The 23,749-nt window shown below is 40.6% G+C and overlaps 1 protein-coding gene across 2 annotated transcripts in view; it reads right to left on the bottom strand.

Annotated features, from left to right (window-relative positions):
- The window catches only part of shroom3 (shroom family member 3), an 85,118-nt gene extending 62,368 nt beyond the window's left edge, over positions 1 to 22,750 (bottom strand). Inside the window, exons 1-2 of one of the 2 annotated variants that reach the window (XM_084745627.1) lie at positions 22,024 to 22,750; positions 7,457 to 7,611 (exon numbers count right to left, since the gene is read on the bottom strand). In XM_084745627.1, coding sequence (XP_084601753.1) covers positions 7,457 to 7,611; positions 22,024 to 22,218 — 350 coding nt within the window. In that variant the 5' untranslated portion in view covers positions 22,219 to 22,750. Of the gene's footprint in view, positions 1 to 2,507; positions 2,614 to 7,456; positions 7,612 to 22,023 lie in introns of those variants that run through there. The other variant, XM_084745628.1, reaches the window with a different exon arrangement.
- Positions 22,751 to 23,749: the final 999 nt, after the last annotated feature.

Genomic DNA, 23,749 nt, shown 5'->3' with positions numbered 1-23,749 from the left:
TGTTTAATCCGTACGACAAGTTATAATGTAATGGGGAGTTATGTGCTGGAATCACCTCTTGACAAACAACAGTGCATCTGTCCGCCCAGTGCTTCTGTCCAACGTCTCTCTGGTTGCCTAGAAACCTCATGGCGAGGACAAGACTTTAGGAAGTCACTGCACCCATCTGTTGTTCGCCAAGAAATAATCCTAACAGATAACTCCCCCTTCAGCCCACAACTGTCCAGATGTAGGAGCCAGTATGGGCCAGAGCCGGCTCACATTTGGTCTGATTGACACCGGCAACATCAGGGAGTGCGACAAGGGGCCTGACACACCGGAGGGGCCAAGAAAAAACTGAAATTAAATGAAAAAGTCCTGTCCATAAATATAGTCCAGTAGGTCAAGCACCAACTACAATACATGCACTGAACTGTTCTTGATTCTTGGTACGTGGGGTTTCGGTACCCGCCCTGCAAAAAAAAGCACCAGGTACCAACTACCATCCACACCTTTAACTAATGGTAAACCAAATAAGAGCGGCTCCAAGAAAGTTGAGTCAACTTAGCTGTCTCTCTTTCATAAACAGAGTTTTGGAACGAGCCACAGAGGAGGCTATGCAGCAGCTAACACTGTCCGGCCTGTGGGGCTTCTGTAATTGAAGTGATATTACAAACTGTTTTTAATTCCCACCCACAGAGACACACCACCAATCAAATTCCAGTACCAACACTGTCAGCCTGGAGCAGAAAAGCACACACTACCACTACTACAAGGTGCTATCACTGCAGAAAAATACATTTATTTTGCTTGGTAATAAAAATTTTGACACATCTACTGACTTTACTATAGTGACTGCAAAAAATAATTAGAATTTCAGTTGCACAAGTACAGCGATGACTGGTATATTTATTGATACAAGCTCTGCAGTTTTATTTTACACGGTCAGTGTCTTGCCTTACATGTCAGGAATTTGTACTCAGACTTTATGGGAATTTAAAGAAAAAATATTTTGGAAATGTCCAAATAGAGCCATGGACTATAATGAACATGGATGTAGTCTCACCCATAGGTTTCTAAAGAGCCAGCTTGAAGTTCTCAGTGTGGTGGCTCCAGATGTTACCATCTTGGCAACTCTGCCTAACTCCTGGCTAGTCCAAAAATGGACAAAAAGGTTCAGCATCAGAGGAGCTGAGACGAGCCAATTGAAGCGACAGGTGATGACACCCACCTGTCACTCAAAGCACCCAATCAGCTAATTATCCAACCAGAGTATGCGCAGTACTAACAGAAGTGTGGAGCTGATGGGCGTCATACTGCGACTTGGGTACGCCTTAGTTTTGGCTCATCAGATTGGCAGGAAAAAATGGCGGCCTGTCTGGCCACAAAGCTCCTCCTTGTATACCTAAAAAATACACTGAAATACATTCTGAATCAATTTTAAGTGAGAAATAGTCGATGAAGTAACAGAACAATAATCCATATTTGATCAACACTGACTAAATTGACAGTTTGATCTGAGATTTGGGAGCCTTGGTTGGCAACTGGACACACAATGGTAACTGTCTGGTCACAGTTTTTCTCATATTATAGTTAAACGGTACACTAAAATGTGATTTAAAAACATTTTTGGAAATGCAGTATCAAAGTCTTGATTCAGATTTAATCAACGGCATCTAGTTTTACAGTTTTTATCAGTTTCATGAGCCCTGTGTGCTGCATTGGACGGATTCACCGAGACTGGCTCGTCAATCACAAGGTGACCCCGTCCTAAAGCATACCATGTCATTATTATAATTAACTAAATGAATATCATACTGAATTGAAGAAGATTTTAACCCACAGATTGACACTATAGACTCATTAGAAAACTCTTAACTGAGGTCTTACAAGAAGTGAGAATTAGGGTCATTTTGCCATAAGAGTACATAAAATCAGCCTTGTTTTTGCAACCAGTGGAGTTGGCCCTGCTGGTCATTAGAAGGAATGCAGGTTTAAGGCCCTTCAGCATTGGCCTCACATTTCTGACCCAAAAGCGATGTCTATATAAGTAATATACAGTCTATGTTGTGGAGCCAGCATCTAGTGGCCATTTAAGGAGCTGCAGTGTTTGGCACTTTTATGTTGGCTTCATTTTTCAGCCCCAGAGGTTTTGAACAAAACTAGAAAACATTTGTTAGCGATAACAAACTGCATTCCTACAGGCTGATGCCTTTAAGATGTTAAAATTCAGCCCGGCCCAGCAGCCTCAGATGGGCGTGACCTGCTGAAAGCCTGTTGCCAAAAGTTGTTGTTGTCGTCGTCTCACAATCTCCAATAGTTTTGTCCGTCATTTCTAGAATAACAAAGTACTTGGTAGACTGTACAAAGCCAATAGATGAGATATGTAAACATGAAAACATCACTGAAAAGAAGTCTGACAGTTCAAGAAACATGTCAGTCACATGATCAGACAATAATAACATTAAAATAAAATTAATTATATTTTCTCATCCATATAACAAACACACTAAAAACCACACACTTACAGGTCTGATGATGGGCAGCTCCTCACGAAACACTCTGCTTTGTTCTCAGCTTGTTGTGAGTACACTAATGATGGCATGGTTCTCTCTGACTCTCTGTGGCTCTCTGTGGCTCTGTCTCTCCCTGTGTGTCTATTTACTACCCTGTTCTCAGCCAATCAGGGCCCACCTGAACGCACCAATCAGAGGGAGCACAGCGGGTTTGGAGGAGAGAGACAGACCGGTGTGGTGAGCGAGGGCGGTGCCTGACAGGTGTGTTTGGTGTCGACATCACGCACACCTTTTCTGTAACTGACGGAGGATGGAGCACGCACGCGCGCACACACACACACACACACACACACACACACACAACTATAAAACCAGCAAGCACCTGCCTCAGATAATCTGCCTCACACACACTCACCAGTCACACGCACACAGACTTTGGTCTTGTGCAGCAATAACCATGAATAGAATTCAATAAATCTTTATTGTTCCTGAGGAGCTGTAACTGTGCAGCTGCAGGAGGAGATCTGACAGAGGAGTGATGAAAGGGAGGAGCAGGACGGAGAAAGTTAACTATGTAGTAAATAAAAAAAGAAAGACTCTTCGCAGAACAGCTATGACAACTTCAAATTGAAAAATTCCAGCTTCCAGCAGCTCCACAACAGATTTACATGTTGTACTTTGGTTTTTATTATTGTTATTTCAGGTGAAGTAAAAGGCGAAACAGTGGCGCCAAACACGTGCTGCACGCTCAAACAGTGTCTGCAGCTTATAGGCCTGCATGATTTTTCTCACCTAGATTTGAGATCACAATTCCCTCGGATGATTCTTATTTTTGCAACAAAAATATTCATTGCACTCAAGTAAAAAAAAAAAATGCCTGAGATGTTTGCTGTCTAGACAGCAAAAGTCAAAAATGAAAATTCAGACATTATCTACTCACCCTCAAGCTGATTGAAAGTCAGGTTTAGTTTTTTAGTCCACAAAACACTGCTGGAGTTTCACAGGAAAACAGTGTTGCAGAATTTCCCAAACTATTGAAGTGAATGTTGACCAGTTTTCAAATGGTAAAAACAACCAAAAAGTCTCCTAAAGTCCCAAAATGCTGTTCACTTGCACGTGCACACCGTCACACCACGCACACAGTTCACACGGTGTTCATACGCATGTGAACATGGCTCCAAGCTAAAGACCTACAGTGAAGATTCACTTCCATTGTTTGGGAGATTCTGCTTTCAATCAGCATGAGGGTGAGTAGATAATGACTGACTTTTCATTTTTGGGTCAACTGTCCCCTTAAAGGAATTTCAACAATTTGTTTTTGTTGGAGTTTGTGTTATTCTAAATCTTGTCACATGATTTTTAATTGTACTGGAAATGCATATCGGTTCCAAATATTAGCTTCAGTTTCCTTAATTATTAATGATCATATCGGTGTTGGTCATTAAAAAAAACAAAAAACAAAACAGATTAATCAAGCCTTAATACACAGAGTTTCTATTTTCATGAAATCACCTTAGCAGCACTGTCCCCTGCCTTTTCTGGCTGTCAGTGCTCATGGGAACATGAGTCCACTAGCAGGATATAAGAGTCCAAAGGTGAATGTGGATGAAGTATGGAGCTGCTGCACAGTCCACTGCACATGACCACAACATGCAAACAAGGCAATCTACCTCAGCACAACAACAGCAGAACAGAATATTAGTATTAGATTACAGCAGAATCCAGAGTACATCAACAGACCTGAGAACAGCCAACTTGTCGTGGTTCTCCATCACATTCCTGCAGGAAGCTGATCAGACCAAAACACACGCCGCTGCTCCCTGCTCGTCTCGAGGAGCAATTCTCACGCCTTTCCTCCTCACCACGCCTTCCCATAATGCCATGTGTCGCTCTACACCTGCCCGACAGTGTGTGTGTGTGTGTTTGTGTCTAAAGTCTAAAGTCCTGTATTGTGTCATGACTCTCACGCGTCTTCCAGTAAATAAAAGCTGCAGTAGCAACAGCAGCTTTGCTGGAGGTCACACCCCAAACCCAAATACATACCAGGCTTTGTACCTGGCAGGGCATCAACCTGAACACTGAAAGAGATGCTATGTGACACCACACACCCTGTGACGGCCATCATGGAGGTCTCCCAGTCTTCCACTCAATTTTTATTTGTAATCTCCACACAACTAAACAGACAAGGTTAAAGATCCCCTCCAGACATGAACCAAGACGTACATACAAATAATCTGCTTTGTAAAATCCTTCAAAAGACAACTACTCATTCTGCCTCAGTAAAAAATCTGCAATCTATGAATATATGCAAGCTTTCCTGCTGGAAATAAGATGTCTCCTATTTCTCTGTGAAGTCCATCCTCAGTGTATGAGCATTGGCAGCTTCAGGTTTCTACGTCACACCTGTACAGATGAATCCGGTGACGTACTGGAAGTTAACAAGCCGCCGTTGCTGCGGTGGCGTCTCCCTACAGTATGAGTGCGAATGAATGTGAGCCATCATAAGAAGTTTACAATTTTCTACTTTTACTTTTACTTTTTATGTAACTTTAGTTTTGATAACGTCTAGGAAGTCAGGAAGAACCTGTGCAGCTCAGCTGCTCCAACAGTGGTGTCAAATTTCAACTTCAGAAAAAAATGGAGCAAAAATATTAACACAGTACGTCATCACTTAAATGTGGCAGAGGTAGTCTGTTTTTCTCTTCTTCATTATTGGTTGTAGTTATTGTCACAACCAGCATCTACACCTGTGTAAAATTTGAAGAACATTAATGTCACCATACTAAAAGGAACCTTCATCAGTTACTGAGGGTCGCTGTGTAACGTCATCGATCCGATTATCCACACCGTCACTGTCAGCAGGCAACAGCAGGCACAGTGTCTAGTGAGGACCCCAACATTTTGACCGCAACCATGAAAAATCTCACAAGACTCTCACAAATTTGGGGTTCCCTTCTAGACACAACCAGCAGGCACAGACGTGCCACCGCTGCAATGGCGGTGCCGCAAGATGGCAGAGCACACAAAGCAGTCGGCAGATTCATCTATAAGCTGCAGACTGGACCAGGATTGACACAACTGAATTAGTTGTGATGTCACAAATCATGCTCGTAGGCCTGCCCCTTAAATTCAGACTTTCAAAGCAAAGCAAAGAAAAACTTTCCACTTTCAGCAAATGAATGTGAGAACCAAACTCTGCACAGTGAAGCTTAAACATTTAACCGTAGGAACAAGATGAAAAACATTTTTGAGTGAATCGAGGCTAAAAGAGTCGCAAGTGTCATAGCCTGTGGCACTTGTTTATGATTCATAGGCTGGCAACAGCCTTCACTAGAGCAGCAATGATTAATTGATTAATTATCAAAATTATAAGTCAAAATTCTCTGATTTCAGCTTCTAAATGTGAATATTTTCTGGTTTCTTTTCTCAGTAAACTAAATATTTATGGCTAGTGAGTAAAACAAGACATATGAGGACATCATCTTAGGTTTTGGGACACACTGATCGACATTTTTCACCATTTACTGACATTTGAAAAAACAACTACTAATTGAGAAAATAATTGACAGATTATGGTACAGAGTATGAAAATAATCGTTAGTTTATGTTTTATATTGGGTTAGATGAAGATGAGTGGCACAGAAGATGACATTGTGTTGCTGAAAACATGTATCATAGTAAAATTACTATTTTAATTCACAAATAAGTAGAAAATGTTAAAAAAGAATGTCATACTTAGATCAAGGTTTTTAATGCCAAGGATCAATCAATCAATCAATCAATCAAACAGCTTATGGCTGGGGCCTCCTTTGCAAGACGTCTTTAAAAATCCAAAGTCAAGTGTTTTTTCAGCTGTTTGTAGGCTGCTTTTGTTTCAAGTGGTGCTGCAGTCTAGACAGTTTCAAAAACTTGTTTGAGTGAGTCTTAAATCCATACTTTATGTACGCTCCGTCATACTTGTGAGTTTTACTTGGTCAGGAGTTCTTCGAATTTGTTTACAGCTGAGGTTTTGTCGGCCGGGTCTGTAGGTCTTTTCTTTTCCATAAACCTGTCCATTTTTGTGAGTTTGGACTAAATTTCAGGAGCAAAGGAGCTTCATGGAACCATGTCAACACTGACAGGACAGTTTATGACATGATGAATGATGTTTTGATTGTCAGGCAATTCAGAAATAATGATCATTCCATTTTATTCCCTAAAATGATTCATGTTTAGGATTATATTGAGCACAACTACATGCTGCTTTAGCTAGATCTCTATTTATAGCCTCACTGGTACAAAAAAAAATTCATTATACATCTGAGTTCACTTTCACTCTGTAGAGCATTTAATCAATACTAACAGCACTAGTAATGAATGATGACAGATAACAGGTTATGAGCACTGTTTGCCTTCTTATTTAACGCAACCAGGTCTGATCTGGACTATGAACCAGGATATACAACAGAATCCTGACCAGTTAGAGATTACACTGGTTGACTGGAAGGAAGCAAGAAACTTCAAGGCCTCGTTCATATCAGTCATTCATACTGTTGGGCTCTGTGTGCAAAAATTACAAACTATTTTAATACAGTCATTTTATCAGTCAGAATTGACTCATAATTCAACATTAGCACAAAGCTGCTCGCAACTACAATGTTACTGTATTCCTACTTGATTGACAAATGAATAATCATAATTTTGACATTGATTTAAATGAGTTTTAGTGTAAAAATATTAGCGGCTTGACCACCTCTGTAGTACGAGAATAAAAATGTTACTTTGACACTGGGAACTTATGATGGACATTTGTTATTGATTATAACATTTTAAAGATTTAATGATTAATCAGTTATATTTGAGAGATAAAAATACTGGTTTTGGTCTCAGTTCTAGGCCAGTGCAGAAGTCACTCACACACACACACACACACACACACACACACACACACACACACACACATACAGGATATGTACCTGTACCTGCGGATGGTGAGCTGCAGCGTCTTGTAGGATCCTTTGACCAGAGCGATGGCCTCCTGTCTGTATCCGGTCAGCTCCACCTCATTTATGATGATGATCTCATCCCCCACCATCAGAGGCTGCTCCAAACTGTCCGCCTTACCGCCCTCCTCCACCTGCGCATGCACAAACACACAAATAAGACCAAATTGCAAATGTAGCAATGTTAGCCCCTGATTTACAGCACCAGCTCATTATACAGTCAGGTCCTGACATTCAAATGCACCCTGTGAGTTCAGTGGTATTTCAGATGGGGAATAATGGAGTGACCTCAGAGGTCATACCGCAGTCCTCTCTCGCCTGCAGTCTTTGTGCTAAGCTAGGCTAACACGTCCAGGATGTCCCTCGGTACTGGACACACACTGATGAACTTGTTGAGTCACACTTGCAGTGGCAGCTGTTATCAGTGTTTCTATTGTTCTGGGAGGTAGGAAACACTTGTGGTGTGTGTGTGTGCATGTGTGTGTTCTGTAAAGAGTCACTGTAGGGGAAAGTGGGAGTTCCTGGCTGCTTGCCTGGTAACTTTATTCACACGTCCTGTCTGTCTTGATTGTTATTTATGAGAGTATTTTTCAAATAAATCACTGCATATGTATACACACAAAGTTAGCTCTACACGTAGTGAGAAATTAACCCCAAAACATCAACTGGTGGCACATGTTGAAAGCAAAGAATCCCCCTTACACACGTTAGCATTTAGCAGTTAACGTTAGCATTTCAAAAGTTATATTAATATTTGCTGTATGAACTGCTATGATGATGCGGTAGGGATGACATATTTTTGGAGGCCAACCTGGACGTTAGCATCGCACTGATTCCCTTCATAAAAGGCCAATGGGATTTTTCCATTGCATTTTGGATTAGTGCATAAAATAAGCTCTGTTGTGAACAAAAGTTTGTGAGTGTTTGTAAATGGGAATAAAGTCATTCAAAATTATTCAACTACATTCCCTGACGTTACTTAGTAAATGATAAATGGCGCTTACAGTGGTACTGTTGCCTTCAAATACAATACAGCTGGAGGCAGAGTTTCCTACCAATTCTTGAAGCTAATGTTAAATTAGCTAGCTAGCTACAGCTGATAAAATCAATTACAATCAACCACCAAAGTTAATGGTCATGTCTAAAATGAGCCTGTTAAAGTCTTTTAATCAAGGATAAAACCACCGTTACTGTGATATGCATACTGAATATGCCATCCTAGATTAGAAAGACTAGCAACTAAAAATATTACTTGGTATAATTAGCATTAAAATGCTTTACATTTCATTTCAGTAAATCATCACCACCTCATCACACGTACATTGTTGTGATCCAAAGTGATGATTCAACTGAAACTCTTGAGTAACACACACACACACACACACACACACACACACACACACACACACACACACACACACACACACACACACACACACCCATACTGGATATATCAGCATGACCCCACTGCATTATCAGCCCTGCCAGTGACGGCTCTTAGCAGCCTGTCAGTGTCAGTATCAGAACATACTGTATGTCTGCGGCTGCCTGGTTATCACTGTGCGTGTGTGTGTGTGTGTGCGTGTGTTTGTCCTCTTTAAGGTCACATTGTCTTGTGGTCTTGTCCTCTGTGAGATAAGGTCAATCAAGTCCTCAGTTGGTCGTCAAAATGTCTCTACACGTACGTCACCAGCTCACACTGAATTCTGGATGCGTTTGGTGGATGAATTCACTCAAAACATGTTTTCTGCTGGCGTTCTGACTCCCATGTTGTACACAGAGGAGTCAGACAATTCAGCGGAGACTAAAAACTAGGTGTGCCTCAGTAGGCGTACTCTGAGTGTGAGTCAAGTTGATGCAGAAAAGACTCAGTCATCTTCTGTTTTATTGTTCTTTTGTTACGGATGAATGGACAATGTCCATCTTGGACTTTGAGGTTGGAGCACTCAACCCTTGCAGCCGTATGTTCTCCATTTTGATTTTAGCACAATGACCAAGGTATACTAAATATTCTTCCTGGTTTGTGTCCTTGGCCAACACACTGGAATGTCCAAAACTTGACCAGAGTTAACATTTTCAGTGCAAAAGTCTGTGTTTTTTGTTTTTTGAGTTGCTGTAGTCTGTCTGAACATGGACGAAAACATCACAAATGCTGATGCAGAGGACTTGAGACCTGAACATATGGCGTGAGCGCTGTATTAAGACTAAATTTCCAGCTGGCATGACCACATGATCTGTATCTAGATATCTTATCTGGATCAGGAAATACTCATGTTAATTCAGGTGTAAATGAACTGAAAACACTGCAATCAGCACGCTATTGGATCATCCAGGCCACATCTGGATGATCTATCTTACACCTCTGATGTGACCCTCATAGCATATCCTACATTGATTCCCTTAGCCTGAGTCAACCAGTGCTGCCATATCTAATTATGCAGAGATCCATTCATGATACATTCATTTCAAGCTGATATTGAAATGAATGGGAAAAACCCCAACCTTCTATCTACAAATACAAAGCCATTACGGTTATTCAAGGTGTGTGTTTATGGGTGTGTTTGGAGGTAGGCTTAGCTCGATTGACTGGTGTCTCATCCTATCACATTCCACTGCCCCTTGATTGTCCTACCAATGTCAGCAGCTTTCAGTGAGTCATAAACGGTCAATCCCAACAATCCCAACAATCCCAATCCCGTGACGAAATCCTGTCCTGCCCCAATCCTGGAAGAATGACTCCCGTCCCATCCCGATCCTGTCATATCCACAGTCTATGATTCCCACTCCTGTCCACTCCTGTTCAGTTTTTTCCCTGTCCTGTCCCAGTCCCATGAGCAATAGTGAAAATGACTCCTAAATCCATTGATCCCCCCAAAAAATGTCAGTTTCTACTTCAAACCAAGGCGCTGTAGGTACCCGCTGTTTCTGGAGGCGTCACTCTTGCATTATGTTGTGATGTGTCATCCAAGACAGGTGACGTAGTATTAAGAGTGAGAACAGGAATTTATGGAGAAAGTGGGGTGGATGGATGGGTCAAACAAACACAGGACTTTCACTCAGGAAATTGAGGTTTGTGTCTGACGAAAAACCAAAAAGTCAGTGTTGATTTCTTTTCAACGTTTGTAACGTGTGTGAATTATTTAAGTACGTTATGAAAGTTACATTACATAAGTTCACACATTACTAATAACATGGTAAGTTACTTTGTGCACGTTAACTTCTCTAACTAACTCCTATTTTAACCCAAACCATGATATCTTCCTAAAGTTAGCCATGTAATTTTTGTGGCTTTATTTTAAAGTGTGACTGGACATTACACATTTATTATTGCTAACTTCACCATAGAGCTCAATGACATATAGCCTATGAGAAAAAAACAGGATCGCAGCACTCCTAAAGTGAAGCCACAGCATCTTGGTCGCCCCCTGGTGGCTGGCTGCAGTACAAGTCATGTATCCTGCCTCCCAGTGTTAATAGACAGCACATGGACCAAACTAAAACATCAAAATACACTTCAAATAATCTTTTCCCAAACAGTTTCTGTAATTTTAGGTAGCTTTTATCATGCTGATGTTTGTTCAAGTGTTCACGTTTCTGATCAGTTTTTTTTTTTTTTTTTTTTTTTTTTTTTTTATTTGTAAAGCACTTTATAAGCAACCGCAGTGGACCAAAGTGCTGTACAGAAATAAAATACAAGAAGAGATTAAATGACATAAAACAACTATACAATTTAAAGCAATAGAAAAATAAAATTAAAACAAATATATATATATATACATATACATACACACATACATATGCACATACATACAATACATTCAACATCTCACATGATGTTAAAAGCCAGGGAGAAGAGATGGGTTTTAAGATGTGATTTAAAAACAGGCAGCGAGGAGGCCTGTCTGATGTGGAGAGGCAGATCATTCCACAGTTTAGGAGCTGCTACAGCAAAGGCACGGTCACCTCTGAGCTTTCGCTTAGTTTTAGGTACACTCAGGAGCAGCTGATCAGCTGACCTGAGAGAGCGGAGGGGTGTATAAGGCTGCAGCAGTTCGGAGAGGTAGGGCGGGGCGAGACCATTTAGGGATTTAAAAGTAAATAAAAGAATTTTAAAATTGATCCTAAAATGGATGGGCAACCAGTGAAGTGAGGCTAAAATGGGGGAAATGTGCTCGTGCTTATGTGTGCCAGTTAAAAGACGTGCCGCAGCATTTTGCACCATCTGAAGACGAGCGACAGAGGACCCACTAACCCCCACATAAAGTGCATTACAGTAATCCAGCCTAGTGGTCACAAAGGCGTGGATTACTGTTTCAAAGTGCTGTTTTGAAAGAATCGGTTTAATTTTGGCAAGTTGCCTCAATTGGAAAAAGCTTGACTTAACAACTGACCTGATTTGACAGTCGAGCTTGAGATCAGCATCTACTTTAACCCCAAGATTAGTGACAGTTGGCTTAATGAACTGGGCCAGGGAACCCAGATCTACAGGGGGAGCCCCAGAGGTGCCACCAAAAACCATCACCTCTGTCTTTTTCTCATTAAAATTTAAAAAGTTTAAAGCCATCCAGGCCTTTATGTCATCAAGACACCTGAGTAGCGGTTTGACAGAATAGGAGTCTTTCTTTTTGAGAGGGACATAAATCTGACTGTCATCTGCGTAACAGTGGAATGAGATACCATGATTTCTCAGTATGGAACCAAGTGGAAGCAAGTAGAGAGAGAAGAGAAGAGGCCCTAAAACTGAGCCCTGTGGGACCCCACATGAGAGATGAGCAGAGGAGGACACAGAGTCACCAAGGCTGACACAAAAAGTTCGATCAGCCAAGTATGACCTGAACCACTCCAGTGCTACACCCCTGATACCCACCCACTGTTCCAAACGAGAGATTAAAAGTTCATGGTCCACTGTGTCAAATGCAGCAGTTAAATCTAAAAGCACAAGAATAACACAGTCACCGGCATCAGTGGCTAAAAAGATATCATTAAAAACTCTTAAAAGAGCTGATTCGGTGCTGTGCAAGGTTTTAAAACCAGATTGGAAGACCTCAAGAATGTTGTGCTCATCCAGAAAAACCATTAATTGGCTGCAAACTATCTTCTCAAGGATTTTTGAGATAAAAGGCAATTTAGAGATTGGTCTGTAATTTGAGAGAACAGTAGTATCTTGGCCTGGTTTTTTAATCAAAGGTTGTACTACTGCATGTTTGAGATTTTTAGGGACCACACCTGAGGACAAACTACTATTGATAAGTGTCAGAACAGAGGACCCTATAGTGGGGAGAACCTCTTTAAAAAGTCGAGGAGGGACCACATCATTCGGAGAACCTGAGGGCTTCAACTGACCAACAGTCTTCTGTAACAACAACAGAGTTACAGGCTCAAACCTGTTAAAGACAGCAGAGCAGGACACAGAGACTGAAGTGTCAGACGCAGAGGGTGAGATTAAAGCCCTAGTGGAGGAAACCTTATCAATAAAAAAGTGAAGGAAATTTTCACACACAGCAGGGGAGGACTCAATACAGACAGTCTGTGGGGCATTAAGAACAGAGTCAATGGTCTTAAACAAGACACGAGGCTTATGACAGTTGGACAGAATAATATCAGAAAAATGTTTTCTTTTAGCAGCTTTCACAGTTGTTTGATAATGACGCCAGTTTGGTTTTGATTAGTTATTAAACAGGGTTTTATGCCATGATTGACAGTTGAGCTCCTCTTACAATTGGGTCAGTCAGCTCTGTGGGCGGGAACACGATACTGCGGCTCCGGTACTGGTCACTACTGCACAGACTTTGGCTCCAAATGACGTCACCAGCGCAAGATGGCAGCACTCGTATCCAGGATATTTTGGCTTCATTTATGTTCAATAGCAGGAAGTGGAGACGTGTCGTCCATCCTTATTTACTGTCACCAGTAGAGGCCCGCATGTGGAAAACTGACACTAAAGGGGTAACTACAGCGTCACAGTTTGAAGCGACCAAGCTGCCATATTTGAAAAACTGGGAGTGGGAACATGTTGCCAGCGTCCACCCTGCATTTGCCCAAATACTTATTTTCTGGCTCCAGTGTTTGACAAAGGTGAATCTCAATCTGAGCAGTGAACTCAAACTCCAGGCTTAAAACATGTAGACACAGGTCAAAGGTCAGGTTCACCATGAGAAATACAGTAACCAAAACCAGAAAGTGCCTCAATTGATGGCTGTTTTCACATACTTTCCTGCGATTGACAAAGGTGTCTAACCCTGCTCTGAAACAATAAACCCCGCCCATCTGAGACTCTTCGAATGTTAAAACAACTGCCAAGAATTTTTTGCAGGGTGTGTCTGACCCTCCTCTGAATTACAACATGTGTTGCTTTTTAAACAAAAGAATAATGGGTTTTGGCCCACACACTGCAGCTGCAACATTCATGCTCAAACAGTGTTCACGCTCATGTACCGTATGTGGTAATCGACTTCTGTACAGCGGCCCTGAGGGGACAAAACACAACAAAATGACAGAAAATACATCAACAGCTGGGGGATTAATGTAAGTTCCAGACCACTGACAAACAAAAATTGTTTTTCAAATGTATCTACACTGTTGAAACGGAAATGTGACAACAAAAAAAACAATAACACACAAATGCGAGATATGTCTAATGAGCTGTGCTGGTGTAAAGGAAATGAAACATCCTCTCAGAGCTGTGAAAGAACAACAGTGTGTTAAAATGTAAACCATTCCTCTGCTCTGTAGAACGCTGCACATGCCTGCACTGTTTGCCTTTTTCAGGAATAAATATACCCAAATAAGGCCCGCAGAATCACCGAGTAACTCTGTGTGAGAGTGTGTGTGTGTGTGTGTGTCTGTGTGTGTGTGTGTGTGTGTCACTGACTTTGGTATTCCAGCTGAAATTCATTATCCTGCAGACAGAGATATCCAAACAGAGCGGCTCAGCCTGTTCATACTGTGACTGAAACAACATACCTCCTCTAATCAATAAAGACTGTGTGATTTGGGAAAAATATCCCCGGACAGCAGTGGGGGGGCTCCGCTGAGAGAAGACGCTCAGTTTCTGAATCCAGTTTGAAGAGTCGCCCTCAACCTGTTGGCTTGTAAGAACTTATATCTACTTCTCACACTTCGTCCCAGGTGAAAAGGTCCAATGTGTGAAATTTAGGGGGATGTGGCACAATATGGCAGAAATAGAATACAGCACACTCATTCTTGAGAACTGTGTCCTACCAAAATAAGCAAAATTATAAAAATTACACAAAAAACAAACAAACAAAAAAAAACTACACTCTAATTAAATTTTTTGGGTGAAATGTATTCTTTAATGATATACAGATATATGAAATATAATGATTAATAAAATCTTTTCGTCTCATTTTTTTATTTCTAAACTTGCTCTCAATGAAAAACAGCCTTGTCCCAGACAAGAATTCACAACTTCAGACAATTCAAAAATGTGTTAAAAGCTTTCAAAATCTAAAACTGACAATACCTACTGATGGCATGGGTGTAAAAAAGTTTTAAAATCTATTTTTCATGAAAATGTTGGCCCCTTTACAGTAAATTTTCCTTCTGCTCCGTCAGATTTTTATAAAAACATGATTTAATCCGGCATAAAAAGGGTTAGCTATATCCCAAGGACCCCTGTCCCATTTCCTGGTTTAAAAAAGGTGGGAATACTGCTGCTGGTAAATCAAAGCTAAATAAAAATTATGGTTTTAAAAAGGTTGTTGATGTCAACATTTAATAAAAAGTTTAACCACTAGGAGGTTGGCCCATCACAAGTTCGATCTTTTAAAATATATTTTCCAGCATAATTAAAACCATAATATAGTTTTGTCCAAATACTCAAAAGCTACTTATCTACTAATACTGATATCAGAGCTCTTTTTTCTTGAATATCATTAAGGCTGTGTATTGGCAAGAATCCAATACAGGGGTTACAATTCAAAATATGGCAATACTGTCATCTAATTTTAGGAAAACTGTCATAGTATAAAGAACACACCACCATATGCATTAAATCTGAGTTTAAAAAAGTTTTTATGCAATCAGAAGAGAGAAGATAGATAACGACACTTCTGTCTAGCGGTTGATGGTTTAAACATGACACAAACTAAACCACTGCCACAAATCTTTGCATGTATCACGATATCAAGACCCAGTATCACAAGACATAATACTCAATTGCGATACTGTATCAATATTTGCTTACACCCCTAAATATTATTAGTTCACACAAACGTACATAAAAAAGGTGTAGGAGTGCTAATTGCTATTGCTATGCTTTCATTTTTTGAAGTAAGTAAAGATAATTTCAGGGACTGCAATGGCAAATTGCTCTCCAAATTGTTACAGATTGTGTATGTCCCTTAAAGAAAGGATCACTTTATCCCACAGTCAGCTACACTGGTGCCTGAGCAGTTCTCCAGCAGTTCCAATCAGCTGTTCCCTTAACGTTGATTATAAACGGTCAGCGCAGATTCTGAGTGTTGGCTCTGACCTCTATATGTGGTATTATGCTTTCTGCTTCCACGAGGATTTGCAGGGGTCTGCGTGATGTAAATTTCATCATTACAAGGTTCTGTGTGGACCTCTGCGTACCACGTTCTCTGCATACCCCCAAATTTATTGTGATGGAAACTTCCAGAAGGTAGAATAAACACTATGCAACACCCATGTAACGGTGTGCAAATGGCATGTTGGGGCTTTAGGAGACTTGGTGAGCAGTATGGAGGCATTTTAGTTTTTAATGGTTTTATTGGTCACCATTCACTTAAATAGGTTGGGAGATTCAGCAACACAGTTTTCCTGTGAAACTCAGCAGTGTTTTGTGACCTTCAGTCATTGTGAGGGTGCGTACATAATGATTAAATTTTCTTTTTTTGGGTGAACTATACCTTAAAGATCAATCTGCAGCAGAACAAAACATTGATCATTGCTGTGGTGAACCATCAAATGGAATGGTTTGAACTTGGCCAGTGGAAAACCAGTCGGAGGCTTTCCCATCCCAGCTGTGTCACCGCTGGATGAGGTAATGCACCAGGAGCTTCCAACTAAATAGAGACACTCACTGATGAATAATTTTTTCTAGCATCTGTTCAGGCTTTAGTCCAGCTGCTGTTGGTTTATACTTCTTTTGTGTTTGTTTTTTTTAACAGATATGATCCTGGGTGAGATAGTCATGGATCATTTTCATAACTAAGATAGAGCCGCTGAGTAGTTTCAACACTACTAAACAGAGTAGACAGCGGAGAGTCTGGGTCACCGTTTGCCGTTCACCTTCAGTTTGAAGGTGTGACCCCGGTAATGTTAGTGCACACATCCAGTTTGATGCCAGTCATGAGACCTTCAGATTAAGACTCATTAGGGCTGTTTAACCTGAGCTGAACCGCCTGGATTAACAGAACCCTTCACCGTGACCTCTGACCCCGGCTCAGAACCACGAGAAAACGCACGGCGCTGATGATAAACAAGCCAACGCTGCCAAATCTGATTCAGTCTACGCTCGCTGAAAAAAAGGTCACATCTATTTAACCACTTTTTAACAAATCTGAATTTAAAGGATTTGAAACTTTATCTGATCATTCCTCACTCCATCAAATCACTGTTTTATAGTTGTACAGCTGTCATGACGACTGAAACATAAACCTCTGCAAATGAGAACTAATAAACACTGTGACTGTAGATCAGTGGTGTAAGAAATACTCATATATTTTACATGTAAAAATATTTGTCTTGCATTCAAGATTTGACTTGGATAAAAATACAAACATATTATAAGCAAAATGTACTTCAGCCTCAAGATACTCATTGGGCATAACAGTGTTATATTATCATATATAACATATATATTTTAATGTTAATTTAGCTAATCTTAAGTATACTGTTGGATAGTTTCATATATAACTAAAACTACTATAAAATTAAGTAACTAGTATCTAAAGTTGTCAGTCAAATGTAGTGATGTAAAAAATACAGTAACACTTTATTTGAAGGGATGAGCATAAGACTGACGTACCCATGTCATAACACCTGTCATGAACATGACAGCCTACTTTAGCGACAAGTAAACTAGCTATCTGTCCATCTGGTAACTCTGTAAATCACTTCAGTACTTTACTCTGTCAGCAAACTGCTCTTATAACATTTTGGTCTAATGACACCTTCATGACAGGTCCAATTTGTACCACTTTGTTGATGCAAGAAAATTATTCATGACACAGTTATAATGGTCTCATGACAGCCAATATCAAACCCAACAGCGTGCAACATGAGCTAACAGTTTATTTAAGTCTGATCATGTTAAGTTGTCATGATGAAGACATTTCAAATAATAATCACAACTTTGCATTAAAAATGACATAACTGAGTGAGTGACACTTAATGACAGCAGTCATAAACATTCATAAAGACTCCTTCATGGTCGTGGCAGGTGTCATGACATGGTTGTGACAGTGTCATATCAGTGTAATGCACACCCCTTCTAGTAAGTGTAAGTATAAACTAACAATAAATGTAAGCATGCCTCAAAATTGTACTCAAGTACAGTACTTGAGTAAATGTACTCACAGCTGTAGTTACTTTCCACCACTGCTGTACTGAAGTACAGTGTAGAGGATGAGGAAAGGATGGAACAGAAAAGCAGCTGAGACACAACAGAGAACCCAGACTGTCTGTCTGTCCCGCTGCTCAACACATGTTGACAAGGACCAACTGTTCACTTGTTTGTTGACTAAAAGAGGAGGAGGAAGAAGAAGAGGTTCTGTTGCTCAGTGTGGACAGAGAACTTCACGAAAGTTACATGAAAACTAGTGTTTGGACTGTTTTCAGATTTAGAGTGATCAGAGAGAGGGACAGACAACAAGGAGAGGCATCAGCTGAAGATGTAGAGCGCTCAGTCTTGAGAACTGGGACAGAGGCATATTTTCAGGAAGTCACAATTTTTAGTCTTCAATTATGCTGGAAAATACATTATATTTTCTATTAAATTTCATTTCACAGCATAGTCATAACGAGGAGCCATATTTTTATATAAACATTTTATATATAATATAATAATATATTATATATATATATATATATTAATATATTATTTTTTTATGTATATATATATGTTCTTTTACCATACTTCTTCTTTAGCTTTGATTTAGAAGGGCTACGAAGTTGACTTGATATGGTCGAGACAAATCTGATAGTAATATTATTTAATGAATTTGTCGAAAAAAATATAAAGTCTTCCAGTGTCTGAGCAGTATTCCCACCTATTTTAAACCAGGAAGTGTGACAGGGGTCCTTAGGATTTAGCTAACCCTTTTTCTGCCTGATTAAATCATCTTTCGGTAAAAATCTGGCAGAGTTGACAGAAATCTGGGACACAACTAAAAAAAAACTTTTAAGACATTTTTAAGTTGTTTGAAGTTGTGAATTCTTGTCTGGGACAAGGCTGTTTTCTGGCACATAGCAAGTTTACAAATTAAAAAATTAAAGCAAACCAAAACATTTCATAAATTGGAAATGGAGCGTTAGTATTGCTGTGTTTTTGGTAGGACATGATTTGTCCCAATTTTCAAGAATGTGTGAGAGACAAACAGACAGGAAAAGGCTGAAAGTGTGAAGTAAAGAGATAAATGAAGAAGCCATACTGAGAAATATTTTACACAGAAGCTGAAGAAGAGAGATGCTGTCGAGCCGACAGACAGACAGACATCAGGCACTTGTTGGGCCAAACATGGAGAGCGGTGCTAACACTGATCTAGGACCAGTATTAAATAAAAGCATGAGTGTGTTGAAAAGCACCCAGGAAAACACATAATTCACATTCTTGTCCTATTTTACAGCCTTTGGCCTCCATCCCAGAATAACTTGTACGCACGCACACACACACACACAGACACTCACACACACACAAACTCGTACCAGCCTGCTGATTTGCATTTTAATAAAATGAGGCCATGATGGCTGTAAGGACAGAAGGGGGATCATTAGTGGTCATTTTCCTTATCACAGTCAGAAGAGCTGCTGGTGTCTGTACAGTAGCTGTAGATAACTAAGCTAGCATGAAAATCAACAGCCAGTAAAATAATATCGACTATCACACTCAGAATTAGGTTATAACTCACATTATCAGTGATGCATTAACAAGCTAAAAGAGGTAAAATAATGATTCAGCAACCAGTGATTTGGTTGGTCAACTACAAGACTCTCTGTCTGTCAGCGTTGCATCAAAGACGGTTTTCGTGTTGAACACTGTGCCTCCCACAGAGCTTCCTCCCTGTGTTGAGGATGGGTCTTAGTTATGGTCAGGTGTTGCAGAGTTCACCGTCTGGTACAGGTTAAGGTCACAGGGAACAAATCAATGGTGCAACCCACTTCCACACACAGGAGGCTGTGCAATTTATTTTTGGCTAAAGATGAATTTAATGAGGAAGAAACATCACTCTTTGTGTAAGTTTGGGCGCTTCTTAAACAATCAATAGCACAAGGTCTACAGTGCATGATGCAAGTGCATATAAGGTGTGTCCAACTCCACTTTTGCAAGTTAAATGGCGCATAATCTGTCCGCAAAATATGCACAAGGTACAAAGTGGTTGTCTTTAGTCTCTTAATTAAACATGGGCGTGTTTTGGGCATAACATGAATTGGGCTAATTGAACTATGGGTGTGAGAAAAAATATTCAGTATCAGGATGATGTGTTAAGTGATACTTATTGATTTTCAAACTACTGTATTGTGATATTCTGATACATGCAAAGATAGTGGTTAATTATGTGTTTAAACCCCCTATCGCTGAATAACACTGTTGTTATCTATTCCACTGTTCTGATTGCATGAAAAAGTAACTTTTTTAAACTCAAATTCTATGACTATGGTGGTGTGTTCTTTATACTATTATACTACAGTTTTCCTAAAATTCATTTTGAAAAATGGTAATAAATCATCTTAGTTACATACAGTACTGCAATATATTACAATATATTGAATCATAACGCCTGTATCGTGATAAATATGCCAATACACAGCTCTAATTAGAGCAACAACAACAACAACCCTAACAACCCTTAAAATCGTGTATTCAGCAAGAAGTGAACAATTTTCTGCTGAAGCTGCAGCTGCCATTAGTCTCTAAATCATTTGACAGCAGATTACAGATGTCTAATTTACAGTGACATTTATCTTCATGGAAGTACATTTGACTGTATATGAGCAAATGCACCAGTATGTGCTGCTTATCCCTGTGTGTAACAAGTGTACATACATGTGTCTGCTGCCTCAAGATAGCAATGCGCCCACAATGCACCTGACTGCAAATCATTTTAAGATCAAACCACCCAGGTTGCACCGATAGGCATAAGCATATTCACCTCTTGCACATCACATCGTTTTAAGTGTGTCACTGATTCAGGACCTCCTGGATTCAGGGTTGTGGCGCAGGTTGTGCTTTCAGTCTGTGAAGCTAATGCTAACTTAGCAGCTAAAGTGAAGCACTGTCAACCTATGCTGGTTCTACACTACAGGGGTTTTGGGGTGATTTTCCTCAGAATCTGAATTCTTGAGAGTCAGATGAGAAGTCTGGGCTGGACCTTGATTTGGCACCAACTTTCAACCCAGATTATCCCTTAATGTGAGCGGTTTACAGATCCAATCTTAACCCCCATGACTGATTTGCTCATAGAATCACTGGGGCCACCCTGATAGTTTCAAACAAATTTACAATTCAAAATTTGGATGTTTACATGGGTAAAGAAGTTAAAGAGAGGTGTTGCCAAGCAATCATAAAGTCTAGCCCTTGTGGGTAACGTTAGTTTGCATACTACTGTTGATGCCAAAGAATAGACATGACATGTTGCCCCCGTCTCCCCAAACATGACTACACAGATAGAGCTGTTATCCACAAAATCAACATCAACTTTGAATCCATGATTGTATTTTGCAAATGAGTGACTCATTTTATATATTAAATGCCTGCTAAATTAGCCAAAAATACAGATCTGGATGTATATTATGTTTTAATGCTTTCAAAAGTCTCAGGAAAAACCAGTGTCTTTTTCTAAAAATCATGATCTGGTTACTCATGATAATCCACAGACCTTGTTGTGAGCAGTTTCATGAAGAAACTACTTTCTTTCCAGAAGAAAATAAAGTAGTTCCGGTACATTCTACTGCAGAAGGAAAGTAGTCCCTGCATGAAACTGCTCAAAACAAAGTGTCTGGATTATCTTGAGTACTCGGGTCATGATTTTTGGAAAGAGACACTGGTTTTGAAATTTTCAAAAGTATTTTTTGGTGCTTTGCGCACAAGCCAAGTGCCATTTAGTGTCATTATATTAGAGAAATGGCAGACATCTCTACTGCAGATATCTCTAAAACTTTGCAACACACACCAAAACTTTCCAGATGGATGAACAGCACTACAGGCCAGATATACAATGTGAATATTTGATTTTAGGGTGAACTTTCCCTTTAAACATCATACTAGCACTGTGCTCTCAGTCGCGTATTATAGTAGGACATCATATGACATGTGTAATACACGTTATAAAGTGACACAGTACCTTGGAGATGATGAGCGGCTCTTGGTGCTCCAGGCCACCCTGCACGGTGAAGCCCCACGGCGCTCCTCCCTGCAGCCGGGCCTCCACCAGCAGCCAGCCGCCGCCGCCGCCGCCGCCGCCGCCACCGCCGCCGCCTCCTCCTTCTCCTCCGCCCGCCGCCTGCTGGAGCCCCGCCCGGCCGCCCTCTCTCTCCATGCCCGGCCAGGGAGCGCTCACTCCGGGCTCCTCTGACCTCAGCCCGGCGGGGACAGAGGAGGGGGGAACCGGACTGAAGAAAACGACCTGTCCTTCACGAACGCATTTCCTTCATTCATTTAGAAGTCCTCGTTAAGAAACAGAGTAAAAAGCAGAGCAGGAGGTGTCCGAGCACCGAGCTGCGTTTCCTGCAAAGTGCATTCCTGAAGCGCAGAGAGCGGCTGATCCTCCGGCGGACACACTCCAGCTACAGCCCGAAACTAGCCGCTGGAGACCCGAGAGGAGGTTCAAAAGTTTAAGAGAACAAGTGATAAAACTTCAACATACACGAAGGTCAGATCGTATCAGATCTGCTCCAGCATAAACCCGAACCTGCTCTCTGTCTCTCTGTCCCTCTGTCTCTGTCTGTCTCTCCCTCTTTCTATCTGCCTTCCGAAAATCAGTTTAGCATCACAATAGGATTTACTGCGACTCACTGAGCGAAAAGAAAGGAGAGAGACAGAGAGGGAGAGGTGGAGTGAGACAGAGTGAGACAGAAGAGGGAGATAGAGAGGGAGGACAAGAGAGGAGAGGGAGAGGAGAGAGAAAGAGAAAGAAAGAAGGACAGAGAGGAAGAAAGGAAATGGAAAAGTGGAAGACGAAGAAAGTAGGAAAGAAAGTGGATAATTTAAATTTAAAGAAAGAGGAAAGTAGATAAGGAGGAAGGAAAGGAAAAAGGTGCAAGAAAAAGGGAAGGAAGTGGGAAACAGGAAAAACTTGTAGAAAAGGGATCATTTAAAAATGAAAAAGTTAGAAAGGAAGAATGAATGAATGAAGGAAAGTCAGAAAGAAAGAGAAATGAAAGGAAAAGATGTAAGAAAAAGGGAAGCAAGTGGGAAAAGAGGAAAAACTTGTAGAAAGGGGATCATTAAAAAATGGAAAAGTTAAAAAGGAAAGGAAGGAAGGAAAGAAGGAAGGGAAAAGGTGTAAGAAAAAGGGAAGAAAGTGGAAAAGAAAAAAGGGGGAGAAACTTGTAGAGAGGAATCATTTAAAAAATGAAAAAGTAGAGGGAAGACAGAAAGGACAGTAGGAAGGAAGGAAATAAAAGGAAAAGGTGACAGGAGGCAGGTGTGAAAGAAAAGAAAAAATTGTAGAAAAGGGGTAGCAGTGAATAATTTTAAGAAATAAATAAATAAACAGTAAGCAAGAAATGAAAGAAGGATAAAAGGAGGTGGAGGGGGAAAAGGAAGGAAGAAAGAGGAAATAAAGGGAAGAAAATAGGAAAGAAAACAGGGAAACTGTTCTTTAAATGGGATTATTTTCAAAAAAAGGAAAAAATAGAAGAGCTGTGAATAAAAGAGGGAGCAGGGAGTGAAAGCAGAGGTTTCCTGTGTGTTTCCTCTGTGTGCTGATGAGTTGTAATCCAATCCTCCACAGCAGAGCTGCACTCTGCAGCAGACGCTCTGACACCGCTCCCATTCACACTGGAACCAGATTACTGCGGAGAACCACATTACACCGCCTGCTGGATCAAATCGTTTACATGGTTCGC

The sequence above is a fragment of the Lutjanus erythropterus genome, chromosome 20, assembly GCF_056507025.1.
Source record: "Lutjanus erythropterus isolate fLutEry1 chromosome 20, fLutEry1.hap2, whole genome shotgun sequence".
NCBI classification, from domain to species: Eukaryota; Metazoa; Chordata; class Actinopteri; order Lutjaniformes; family Lutjanidae; genus Lutjanus; species Lutjanus erythropterus.
The sequence above is the reverse complement of the archived record's forward strand: the minus strand, read 5'-3'. Positions and strand labels throughout refer to the sequence as shown.